The sequence below is a fragment of the Zootoca vivipara genome, chromosome 3 (assembly GCF_965207765.1).
Source record: "Zootoca vivipara chromosome 3, rZooViv2.hap1.1, whole genome shotgun sequence".
Taxonomy (NCBI): Eukaryota; Metazoa; Chordata; class Lepidosauria; order Squamata; family Lacertidae; genus Zootoca; species Zootoca vivipara.
Window position 1 is genome coordinate 96,147,200 of NC_142586.1, and position 12,844 is coordinate 96,160,043.

At 40.4% G+C, this 12,844-nt stretch overlaps 1 protein-coding gene across 5 annotated transcripts; it reads left to right on the forward strand.

Annotated features, from left to right (window-relative positions):
• The first annotated feature begins 27 nt into the window (after positions 1–27).
• Positions 28–12,071, forward strand: LOC118083139 (uncharacterized). Of its 5 annotated transcripts, XR_015949142.1 has the most exons (8): positions 28–180; positions 3,777–3,868; positions 5,007–5,099; positions 5,751–5,882; positions 6,939–7,067; positions 8,982–9,057; positions 10,703–10,780; positions 11,859–12,071. XR_015949142.1 is itself a non-coding variant. In XM_035111253.3 (6 exons), the coding sequence occupies exons 2-6, from the start codon at positions 3,789–3,791 to the stop codon at positions 8,989–8,991; spliced, it is 444 nt and encodes a 147-aa protein (XP_034967144.3). In that variant the 5' UTR covers positions 28–180; positions 3,777–3,788; the 3' UTR covers positions 8,992–12,071. The 5 variants fall into 5 exon arrangements, 2 of the variants coding, with proteins under 2 accessions (XP_034967144.3, XP_034967142.3); XR_015949141.1 differs by having other exon boundaries at positions 8,982–10,780; XR_009557387.2 differs by having other exon boundaries at positions 10,703–12,071.
• The last annotated feature ends 773 nt before the right edge of the window (positions 12,072–12,844 follow it).

A 12,844-nucleotide genomic window follows, 5' to 3' on the forward strand; every position in this document is an offset into this window, starting at 1 on the left:
CCGGCTGGCTCCCTCTCCTGAGACTTTGCCGAGGCGCCATTTTGAAAAGCGTTTTGTTTGTGGGCTGAACCCGAGAGAGACGAAAGGAGGAAGAAGAGAGGCGGCTTTCTTCTCCCACCCCTTTCGGCGGCGCCGTCGCGACGTTGTTCCTGTCAGCCGTTTGGCAAAGCGTCGAGCCGGGTAAGTTCTCCCTTGCTCCGGGGCTTCTGCTCCGTCTTGGAGCATATACTGTACTGTAGTGTAACAGGCATAAAAGGCCTGATCCTGCTGCTGCGTCCTCTTTTCCCTCAGGGGAACTGGCCGGAGTTGATACTCGCAATTTTTGTTTGAAAGCCGCCGCTCGCGCACACACCCATCCCCGGTTGTTTGGAGATGCGCTGCCTCTGAACAAGCGCGATCCTCCTATACAGGTGAAACTCGGAAAATTAGAATATCGTCGAAAAGTGCATTTATTTCACTAACCCAACTTAAAAGGTGAAACCAATATATGAGACAGATGCATGACATGCAAAGCAAGATATGTCAAGCCTTTATTTGTTGCAATTGTAATTATTTGTCGTTAGGCAGGTCAGTTATAAATGGAATGTAATTAATGAAATGTAATAGCGATATTTATTTTTGTATTGTTGTATTTGTTTTATTACTGTGGAATTTCCAAAAGAAAGCATTTGTAGAAATTAAAAGAAAAACAAAAAATAAAAAGTTGTATTACCGAAATAAATGCACTTTTCGACGATATTCTAACTTTCCGAGTTTCACCTGTACATGGTCTACTCAGGAATAAGGACTGTTGGTTTCAACAAGATTTGACTCCCAGGGAAGTGGATACAGGAGCCCTTCTTTGCCCACATAACCCCAGGATGGGATTCTGCTCCATTGAACCCAGTGGGGGCTTTTACCTTTGAGGAGGCGCGTGGCAGACGGAGAGCTTTTGTAAAGGCTTAGCAAATTGGTCATGGCATAAGCTTTCCCGGACCAAGAGGCCAGGTGCACGGAGCGTGGCTTGGCAGGTGTCAGTTGGCAGGCAGATGTGCACAGCAAGTGTTGGGAGACGAGGCTTTTTCATTTTTATTTATTTTTTAAAGTGCAGTTCTGTGGCAATTCGTTTAAAGTAGAAACGTATGCAAAATAAGCCAGTGTGGCAGCTTAATTGCAGCATTCCTTGCGCCATCATCAAGAAAATCAAAGTAAATTTCAGGCAATGAAGAATATAGCCTTCCATAATAGCTCATTGCTGATTATCGCTTTTTTATACCGTATGTACTGTATTTGTTGCAAACCATTTGGATATTGTTTTTTATGGCTCATGACATATAGCCATTTTTTAAATGAATAAAAGGAATACTTGCAGTGGGACAGGAGCCCATCGTTTTTAGTCGAGCTGAAGCAAATGGATCAAACTTAATGATGGTGACTTACTTCACATGTGAATTAACTTCCCATAAACATCCCAAAGTGATTTAACAGTAGAAATATGTATATATGTATGTAAAATAATTTCACATCAGATGCAGAGAAAGACAAAAAAAACTGCTTTAAAAGCTTGTTGTACAACAAAGGAAGGTCTTCAGCCAGGGTGAAAAGGTAGTAGAAATGGATCCTGTTTAAATTGTAGTGGGAGGGAGTTCCAGAGGGTAGGTGCCCACCAGTGTTTGAAATTCCCTAGGCATGTTTTCCTACTGGTATGGGTCTAGTTGCAACTACATGGAGATCTCTGGTCGCCACGCTGGCGACCACAGTTTAAAAACCTCTGTTTTAGTTCATAGTTAATTTCCATTTCCACTGTGCGTGTTTCTTTTTCTTGCATACTGGGACAAATGAATTGTTTTAAGAGCAAACTACGGTGAAGCAATGTACTTGAGATCATAGAATTGTAGCATTGGAAAGAACCCCAAGGCCAAGGATCACCTAGTCCAACTCCCTGGCGAATAGACATTTTTGTTGTGGTGACCATAGCCTAGAGTTAAGGTGCCATTTAGTGCCTAACTTATATATCTGAGTACCTAACACTGGTGCCACCACCCACAGACCTCCTGCTGAGACTGTATCTGCAGGAGGCGCTCTTCTTCATAAGGCAGTGATCAGTTGGGTAGATAAGGAGTGTGATTATCCTAGTTATTCTGTTGAGTCTGGTTGAGGCATCCCCAAACTCGGCCCTCCAGATGTTTTGGGACTACAACTCCCATCATCCCTAGCTAACAGGACCAGTGGTCATGGATGACGGGAATTGTACAGTCAAACCTCGGTTTACGCCTACCTTGGCGAGCGACCACTTCGGCAAGCGACCGCTGTGGACCCGGAAGTGTTTACATCCGGGTTCCGCGGTGTCGGATGCGCAGACGCAATCTGCGCAGCTCGCGCATGAGTGCTCTATTGGTGCTTCACGCATGCGCAGAAGCGTGCCTTCGGCGAGGGACCGCCTCCGCGGAATGGATTGCGGTCACAAACCAAGGTACCACAAACCAAAGTACCAAAACATCTGGAGGGGCGAGTTTGGGGGTGCCTGGGTTAGACTATCTGAGCATGGAAAATCATTTGACTACTGCATGGTGCAAGAAGAGAGAGTATTTCCCCTCCTCTCCCGTAATTGAAAATAAATGGCACAAAAAGAAAAAGGGATGGGGAGGGATGAGGATACCACAAACTGAGCTACTTGTTCTTTGTTAGAGAATTCTTGTAGTGACCACTGGAATGGAAAATTTTAGGGCAACCAAAAGTGCCGACCTCAGCTGATAGGAATCCTGCAGGCCCATTTCTTCTGATATATCCTTTAATTAACAACAAGAAGTCTAAGTAATCTGTTGTAAACTTTGCTAAACAACAACAAAATACCTTTAAATTGTCTTGAACAAAGCATATAGCTTTATTGTTTTAATGTATAATGAATAAACTCCATTTTCCACCTTCCTATCCTCTTGTACTACTATTGTGCTAGTCAGTTTCATGAGACATGCCATCTTTGAGCAATACTTAATAGAATGCAAAGAATAATTTCTTAAAAGAGAGATGTGTAGTTCATGTTCCCCTCTTCTCTGACAGGGGACTACTGTATTGTTTTCTGATTCCGTGTTAACGATAGTAGTGCCTACACAGTACTTTTCCATGTGTTCACTGAGAGTGGTGGTGGAATTTTCCTGTTGGCCAATGTAAAGTGGCTCATGGGTCTCATTACATCTCCCAAGCCTCAGGGTTGACCAGGTCAGTCACATCCACCTTTCTTGCACCTGATGTCATATATGATGTCAGATTTAGGAAAGTTCAAGTAGCAGATGTTGCAAAGTTTGTGTTCCTGATTCTTCTTTTACAAGAAAAATGAGCCTTTTTACCTGTCTGCACTGCAGTTGATTTCAAGCTGTGGCTGCAAGGGAAGTTCTGACTGAATCTACAGATAGAATCACCTGACAGCATACAATGTCCTGTGACTGATAGGTGGGCAGGGCTGTCCACCAATTAAAGTGGCCTGTGGAGGGCTAGCCCTCTGGGTGGCTGGATCCAGTTCCCCACCCCTGATGTTGGCCCAGCAGCCTTGCATTTGCCTATTTGTGACATCTTAGTTTTGAAACTGCATTGCATAGTTGCATCGTATGGTACAAGGCACAGAGTTGGGTAAGAATATCTAGAAGACTTGTTTTGATATTTCTCTTTGTATCAATAAGATGGTGTATAATTGTTGGTAACTATTTTTTAACAGATTGCTGGAAACCTCCAAAATTAGGTTAGGGGGAATTTGATTTTTAAACTTCTATGTTGAAACATGACTCTATTTTCCCTTCCAGTATTTCTAATAGATGGAAGAAGGAGCTGAAGACCTAATGGATCAGCCTGAATCTGCTCCAGAAAACATACAAGTGACTGAAACAAAAAAAAGGTGAGGCATAATTCCTAAGTTGCTGCTGTTGTTAAATGTCATATCTAAACAATGAAAAGTGCTTTATAAAAACTAGGAAGTGTCTTGTGGCATCTTGAAGGGTATTATTCAATTAAGTTTTTCTTAGAGTAGATCTAATGAAATTCATGGAAATAACTTGATCGTGTTCATTAATTTCAGTAGGTCTACTCTGAATTAATTTGGTTGAATACCACCTTAACATATATGTTCATGTTCATCAGCTGCACGAAGTGCTATCCAGAGTTGCAAGTACATATGTACTGGGGGATTGTAAGCAGCCATCCCCCCACCCCTTCCATTGGGTTTGTGTATATTTTTACATACCGTATATGTAATCTGAAACTGAGTGCCCTAGGTCATGTACTGAACATAGTAGGTTGTATCCAACTAAATTTTACTTTGAGTAGAAAGATTGAAATTAATTCACGGAAGTTAACTATGACTATTACTGTCAATGGATCTACTCTAAGCATGACTGGTACTAGGCACAATGCAGCATTACCAGGTAAGATCAGTTGATGAAAGATTTTGAGTGACATAGGGTTGCCATATTTCAAACAGTGAAAATCTGGAAAGAAAAGTTGTTGAACTTTTTTCTTTTGGGGGAGGGTGGGGGCAAATTTGTTGAGCCATTTTTGAGCTAGTTTTATAGAAAAACTGCACTGCCAGTTTTCCATATATGTCTGGGAAATTCCGGACATATAGCAGCCCTAGGTTGACAGCCCATGAAACTCTGCTTCTGTGCATGATTTAGGGAGGGAGAGCAGGCTCATGTGCCACAGCTATGGGGAAATCACAAATTCAGTGGGTTAAGACTTTTCTAGTATGGAAATGCAATTCTGCAAAGAACTTCATCTGTCTTGTTAGTTATGTGTGGCCCACAGGTTATTTTTGACCCTTGCTAAAGGAGGATACAGCTTTCCATATGACACAAAATATCTGCAAGTTTGATGCAAATTTGTGTTTTCTTTTATGGGTGGGGCAGAGGGGCTAATCTACATACAGTGTGGACCTGCAAAATCCTGTTGGCACCCTTACCCATAGTAATTGGTGCGTGGTTCTTACAACAACAAAAAAAGTGATCAGAATTTCACATGTTCTCCTTCGTTATGCTCAGAGGCCTAAGAGGTCGGGGAAGAGGCCGAGGTGGCAGAGGCTATACTAGAGGGAAAATGCGAGGCAGATCACTGAATGGCTTTGGGCCTATAAGGTAATCTTTCATTATTTACTTATCCAAGATTAGCTTTTTTGTTAGGCAGCATTGAAAATAACAAAATGCAGGCATTTAATGTTGTATACCTTGACTTCAGGTTGCAAACTTCCTAACTGGCAAAGCGTTAATACACAGTTGCAGTTCAAATTGTGATGGTTTTGCAGTCTTAAAGGGATGTGCACGCAGGTGTGTTTCTCCTACTGAAATGAATGGAGCACTTGCTTGCTGATGGTCACAGGTCCAACCTCCAGCATTTCTAAGTAGGACTGGGGAAAACTCGTTCTGAAACTCTGGAATGCGACTGCCATTCAGGGTGCAGCCAAAATGGGGTCATCCAGATGCTACTGGACTGTAGCCCCTCTTATTCCTGACCCTTGGTTGTGGAATAAGGCAGCTTCATATGTAGAGCTGTAACCAAGAACATGGTTAGAACTTAATCATGAGCTTGTGTTCAGAAGACAAGCTAAGCCAAACCTTGACTTACCTCAGCATGGCTTAGGAGCAAAAGGGACTGGAAAGGACCAAAATGGCTGAAAGCTCTTTTCCAGGAGTCTGCACATTTGCAAACCTGGACTTTTTTCTCTTTATTAAGATTTACTGAGTTGCTCATGCTTTTAGATTGGTGCTGAAAAGTTCTTGTTTTTGTAGACGTGGAATGGGAAGAATGTGCCCCTATTCAGATGCAAGAGGTCGAAGAGGAGTACGAGGTGGACCTCTCTTCTCGCCATCTCTGCCTAGGAGAGGAATGATGAGAGTGCCTTTTCTGCCACCCCCACCATGGTTAGTATTGAGCATGGGTAGGCAAATTAAGGCCCGGGGGCTGGATCTGGCCCAATCGCCTTCTAAATCCAGCCCACAGACGGTCCGGGAATTAGCGTGTTTTTACATGAGTAGAATGTGTGCTTTTATTTAAAATGCATCTCTGGGTTATTTATGGGGCATAGGAATTCATTCATCCCCCCCCCCCCAAAAAGTTCCCCCCCCCACAAGGTCTGAGGGACAGCGTACCGGCCCCCTGCTGAAAAAAATTGCTTTTGAGGTTGCCAGTGCAAATATATTTAAAAAACAGTGACTATAGTTTTGGCTTAGGGCTGTGCTTGGGGTTGATTCACCCAGTCATATGTTTTATTTATGCAATTTGCATTAGTTGCAGAATTTGGGGCTTTCTGCAAGCAAAATTCACATGACCCTGTTTTCTTGTCAAATTCCATAGAATTGGTTGTGTGAGGGTCCACAAAGAAAAAAAGTTTTAAGAGCTGGAGATCTGTTTTGGGGATTTTCCACTGAGGAGATAACACTGCAATTGATGTTTTTTGGAATCGAAACGTTGTATGTGACTCTGTATCAGAGTGCTTATTTGGAAAGATTTGGGGTTGTAAAATTTAACTCAAGTAAGCTGATGCTGATCAGATAGTGAAAGTCTAGGGCTGAGAGCTACTGAGTTAGATCAAGCACTCCTATACATACAAGGAGAAATTACCTCCAGTTTTTATAAATATAGATGTAGCAATTTTTTATTCATTGTGGACACACACTCATCTGAAATTTGGAGAAAATCTTGTAAAACAGGCAACTATTCTTGGCAACTCTGAGAGCACAATTTTTAGATTATTTTTTTTAAAAAAATGTTTTATTATTATGATGCTGTCCTGGGCTCCTTTGGGAGGAATGGCAGAATGTAAACTGAATGAATGAACAAATTCTAATGAAAATAATATTTTTATTATTTAAAGAAAAAAAGCCTGTCTGAAGCAGGGAAAACAAAACAAATAGTTATCGGATATATAACTGGGTTAGTAGTTGTATGTTGATGGTCAGCTGGGTTTGTCTCTGCAGTTTTGAGCTTCCTCCCCCACCTCCACCTCCCCCACCACCTGGACCAATGGGCTTCAGAGGGAGACCTCCTCTCCCCAGAGGCAGAGGGATGCCGCCATGGCCACGAGGCCGTTTCCCACCTCCAAGCAGGTAAGATTCCTTTCCCACTCCCCTTTTTTTGCTCATTTTACTTTACACTTTAAGAATTTTATGTAACAATGTTTAAAACTTAAGGAAGGTTAAGTATTCAGAATGAGGCTTATCATGTAGACTTAAAAAATCAGAACTTATTGTTAGCATAATATTTAACCACACTGGAAGCTTTCTAAATATGCATGTTGGAAGCATACTCCCAAATTGTAATGTAGGGTTTTAAGTGTGTTGCTTTTAAAAAGTAACTCTCTTGAGAAGGAAAAAAACAACAATTATGATTTTATCCTTTTATACAGCTTTCCCAGGGGACCCGGTGCACCAGTCCTTCCGCCACCTGGGCGGGGCCAGAGATGGCCTGGGCCGCCAGGTGGCAGATACTATTAAAGAGGCTTATTCTTTAAATTCAGTAACTGGGATGCATCCTTTTTACCTTAAGACCATTTGAAATGGCTGGACTAAGAATTGCCTATAATGCATTAAAGAAGGCAAAGAAAACTAATAGAGTGCTTGATATCCCATATTTTTCCAGCAGCCCTTATGCACCAAGTTGGTAAAAGCCATATATTTTTAAAAAATATCCTAAAGACCTGTGACTCCTTGGACACTTTCAAGCATATCCTTTTGAAGTCTGTTGTTTGTGGACATGGGCATCTGCACACTAAAAGTTAAAAGAAACGTATCTTAAGAGTAGGTCAAGCTTTTAACTTAATATTCAATTAAGTTGTGTGCAGCTCTTTTTTTGGAAATACATCTTGATCTGTTTCAGTAACATGTATTTGTTTGTTCTAAATCTTGTGAACTCTGGTTTCAAATGCACTTACATGTAGTAACAATAATAGGATGCTGCTTATTTCAAAGGGGCAATTATTCTGTATCATGTGGGGAAATTTAAGCAATGCACAAAATGTAATGCATAAAACAAACTGTGGATGTTAATTTACGAAAAAGAGAAAAATTATAAATGAACAGAAGTTTATGGACTTTGTTTAAATTTTTAATTACTGTTTCTGTTACTCAGCTTGACCCTGGTCCTTAAATTACTAGCATGTAATAACTAAGTGTAGTACATGGCTAAACATTTGACCTATTGTATAATTACAACTGGTGATGTTATCAAAAACATAAAATGAAAGGCTATATTAAAATCCGCAGTGTGCATATTGTTTTAAATGACAGATTTCTGTACATTACATAATCACTTTATATTTGATTTTGTTGTGCACTAGAAAAACTTAACAAAAATGGAACATGTAAATCTTCTTTTGCTTGTTAAAATGACAGATAAAAATGTAAAATTCTGAAACAGTGCTGTTTAATGTCAAGGATGATCACAGTCAGTAAATTTACAGTCATTAATACGGTCTGTGTTCTGTGCTGAGGGCTGAATAGAAACTTTTTTACCAGTCTGGTGCAGTTTGGGAATTTTTAACTTAAGCAGTTCCTACACTGGGTCCAAAGTCTACAAGCAAAGTAAAAATAATAATGAAGAAAAGCAATAAATTGAGGTATGAAAGCCTTTATAGATGTCTATATTCTACTCTTAATACATGGCTTCCAGTTAATTGGTATCTGAACAAAATGTATTAACCTTAGCTTTGATAAAACAAAACAAAACCCCGACTTAGATTGATATTTGAGCAGAACCTCAACATTCCCAATAAATCACGAAAGCTAATATTTAGCCTTCATATCTTATTCTTTAAAAGTGAAAAAATTCAGCTGTGTATAACATATTAGAAAATACTTTATGCTATTCATTTGGTTAAATCATTATACTGGAACAATACTTTGTTTTGGCTTTGTGTTGGTTCATTATGTTGGTTTAAAAACACAGTATTGACTGCAACCTTTTAAAAAGTAATCTAATGTTGCCAAATGGTGAAAGAATGATGCTGTTGTTATCTTCTGAAGGGTAACATAGTCACCCTTTGAGGCCAGTGGGAGATGGCATGCAGACCTTTGGGAGAGCTTTCATCAAGGCCTTGAGGTGAGACAGTATTTAAACATTTTCCCCACTCACTTTCTTTTTCTTTGAGTGAAGTGCACATTCATCTGAGTTTGATTCATGTCTGAAGTGGGGCACATGGACAACACACACAGTCTCGTTTCTGTTTCACTCAGAACATTAGCAGCCAATATACAGAGTTACCTCCTAGTGGAACCCAGTCATACAAAAGGGATTCATCAGGTTCAGTTGGAGCTGCCGAGCACATGGTGGTGGGTCAGCCGGGTTTGTGTCCAATGAAGCTGGGTTTTATGCAGATCTTTACCGAAAAAGTTACTGTCAGAAATTACTAAGCAGTACACAAATTCTGCTACTTGGAATTTGAACATATAAAGCCATGTTTACACTGAATTGGAACATTATCTAGTCCATGGGTGGGGAATGATCTAGCTACCAGGCTATATCCTTATCTCTGCAACACACAGACACATAATAGATTCACTTTTGAGGTGGGTGGGGTTGGCCATCTTTCAGTCACCTGACATCATGATGTCAGATGACCTGATTTTGCCTGTGTGGTTCAAGTGCCATGCTTATTATTGGGGCTTGCAAAAGGTTGGCTGTGCACTGGGCTTGGCAGGCGCTTGCAAACCCACTTTTGCCACAGATGCATCTTTACCTAACCCACACTTGAGATTGCATATAGGGCAAGTTGTGTGGCTTAGCCCAAAGGGTGTCATGGGTTTCCTGCTGATCCAGCCTAGTAATTAATGTCTGTTCTTATTGACCATGGGACTCCTAAGATTTTCCCCAGCCTTGTTTTCTGAGATAGCTGTAACTTGGTGCTTCCAGAAATTGAAGCTGGCCTTCTGCTTGCAAATACCACTGAGTATGGCCCATCTTGTTAAAGGAACCACATGCCCTCGATTCCCCCCTTAAATTGAACTAGTATTTGCTGTTCTCCATTCAGTGTGTTTGAAAACACAAGGAGAAAAGGATTAGTATGTTCAATCTATATTATTCTATACCAACTGCTGACAAAGAGTAATGAGCAAGCAAAGCAAAGCTGCTTTGGCAACAGTCAGTAAATCAGTACTAGCCTGTGCATTTAGTAGCAGGAATATATTGCTGAATCTGTTCATATGGAGAGAAAATGAACCCAAGCATAAGAGAGAACGTAAACACTTTTAGTGCTCTAGTACGGTAATTCACCTATATGATGGGCAGAGCAATCCAAAATGATAAGGTAGCATGGTATGGCATATTTACCACTACATCCCAAGGCCTGCTAGCTCATGCCAACCAGGGTAGGTGGTGTAGGTTTTCTCTGTCGGTACACCAGTTCAGGCTGGCATAGCTGAGGGATGGAAGGGGAATGGAACAGCTTTGATGCTGTTACATAGTCAGCTTGGCTTTGCCCTCTGGGGCACCCCATTTCAGAGGTGGTGTACCTCTGCTGTCTCTTAATCCTATTCAGCACTAAAGATCTGGGGCTTGGAATTCCTCTTTTCTTTTTCCTTTCTTTTACTATAAGCTGCATGAGATTACCGTTCATAATTTTTAAAAACAGTAGCAGGCTTACTTAACACGTATTTCTGATTTTTAATGTTCATGGAGAAGCAATCAGTTTTGAAGCTTGCAATCGCACAAATGTTTGTATAGACTGAGAATTAATTGTCCTTTCTAGTGTATTAAAGTTGCTGCAGCCATCTCAATTGTGTATAAGCATACTACTCTGCAGGAAGATTTCAAGTCTATTGTTAAGGTAACACTTGCTTTCCTTATCGCCCTCTTTTAAAAATAATGATGACGATGAAGCTTTGACAATGAAGCTGTTTTTCTGACCTTTCTTCAATATTTCTGTGGGGAACATCCATTGCAGATATGAACTTAAGTTAACAGCCTGCAAAGCAGTGTGTATTGGTTTTCATAGAGTGCAGCTATTTTAACTTTTCAGGAAGATTAGGTTGAGGTTCCCTGCTCCTTTTGATAAAATTCCACTTGCACTGAATTGCAACTGAGTGCAGAAAGAGCTAGTGTCTAGTGCCTGTATAAACTGTAATAATGCTCTGATGCAAAGTGAAATGATGGAAACCTGGTCCTAGTATGAGCAACACATGCCTTCATCATTGGCCAAGCAAGTTCAACCTGCTTGGCTATACTTCCGACTTCCAATGGGAATTGTTGCCTGGTACATGATGGTCAAAGGCTGACACTAGTAAAGACAAAGCAAGGATGAGGGCAAAATACGCTGCTTGAATAATCTTAGTATCATTTGTTGAACCCAGACTTACCTGGGAGTAAGGCCAATTGACAACATTTCGATGTTTGAACACACAGTTTAATAATCATCCCCCTCACTTTTCAAAAAAAATATCAGCCTGAATAGGCATGTATAAGATTATTCACTTACTCATTACTAAATTAAGCCAACTAACACTAATCTTACACTTGTTTATTCAGAGGTTTATTCATATAGGATTGCAGACTTAGTCCAGATCCAATTCCATGGTATTTATGTTTCTGATACTTGAATTGTATTGTGAGAACCTTTTGTAAGATGCTCTGAGAGTCTAGAAAGGCAGTGCATTGTTACTTTAGCCACAATCTGGATGTTTTAAGAACCATAAGCAGAGCATGAATGTGGTAGGTTGCCCCAGGGACCTAGTGTTCAGAGATACTCTTTCTGTTACCAGGAAGAATAGTCATTGATAGATCTCTCACCTTTGGTATATTTGCACTGATCCTGTTAATTTCAATGGGGTCTCTTGCAGAGGAAATTCCTGTTGAATTATTCCTTGTCAGTAACTCTGTAAGTACATTTAACTCATTTTTCCCCATAGGGACCATTTCACAGACCTTGAGAGAAACATGGTAGATAAATCTTTCACAGTAGCCTGATCTTGATTAAAACTTGAGCCAAGGGATGTGTGTAATATATTAGGAATGTTTTGTCTGTTGCAATAAATTACATCCAAAGATCAACTCATTTTAAAAACGAAAATGTATTTTGTGGTCAATGAATGAGAAACTAATAAAGTATCTAAGCACTTTGATTGTTGTGTGATGGAAGTATTTACAAGGTGTGTACAGTACAAAAACACTACTCTTCTGTGTAGCATCCTTGGGAGGAAGGAAATGGCTCATATGAATATATACATTATTTACTGCATGCTTTCTTCCATGCTGCAACTCACAGTGGTGGATAGGAAGTTCCCTGTCGGACCTGAGATTATTCTGTAGACACATTCATCCAATTAATCTTAGTTGTATTTGAATAAAATCCAGCATCTATTCCTACCGCACTATTCCTACCTTTAAATGAAGAACTGCTACTCAAGAGAACATTATGCTCTTGTCTATGGCCCTATTCATCTTCTCTTGCACTCAAGCTGCTTATGGTTTGCTTAGGTCCAATGGAGCTTCTATTAAAGTGGCACAATATACATAGCTGGCTTATTTTGCCCTGGCCCTATTATTGCTGCCGAGAAGATATGTAGCAGTTTTAACTTTCTGGCTAAAGTCATCAACATGGGGTAGAGTAACAGTAACCCCACCATTAACTAAACATGACTGTTAATTCAGTCTCCCTGCTGTAGTTTATTGAGAGCCAAACCACACAGGGAGCTCTCAATACAAATACTTAGCTAGACACTCACTGCCTTTACAGCAGTAGGATCATGTACTGACCAATCCCTTTATCAGGCATCTTTTTTGTGCTCTGGCAGAGTAGAAACCTTTTTCCCTTTGTATTTTCTGTATCCTAGCTACCTTGAGTCTAGTTGCTAAGAGACAGCCTATACCTAGGAAAGTGTTGGCTATTTGTGAT

What these genes read in the sequence shown, in the direction of transcription:
- LOC118083139 (XM_035111251.3), top strand. Translation starts at nt 3,789, where the DNA reads ATGGAAGAAGGAGCTGAAGACCTAATGGATCAGCCTGAATCTGCTCCA. An exon ending in AATGGCTTTGGGCCTATAAG is followed by an intron (nt 5,100 to 5,750) that starts GTAATCTTTCAT and finishes TTGTTTTTGTAG; the next exon opens with ACGTGGAATGGGAAGAATGT. An exon ending in TTTCTGCCACCCCCACCATG is followed by an intron (nt 5,883 to 6,938) that starts GTTAGTATTGAG and finishes TTGTCTCTGCAG; the next exon opens with TTTTGAGCTTCCTCCCCCAC.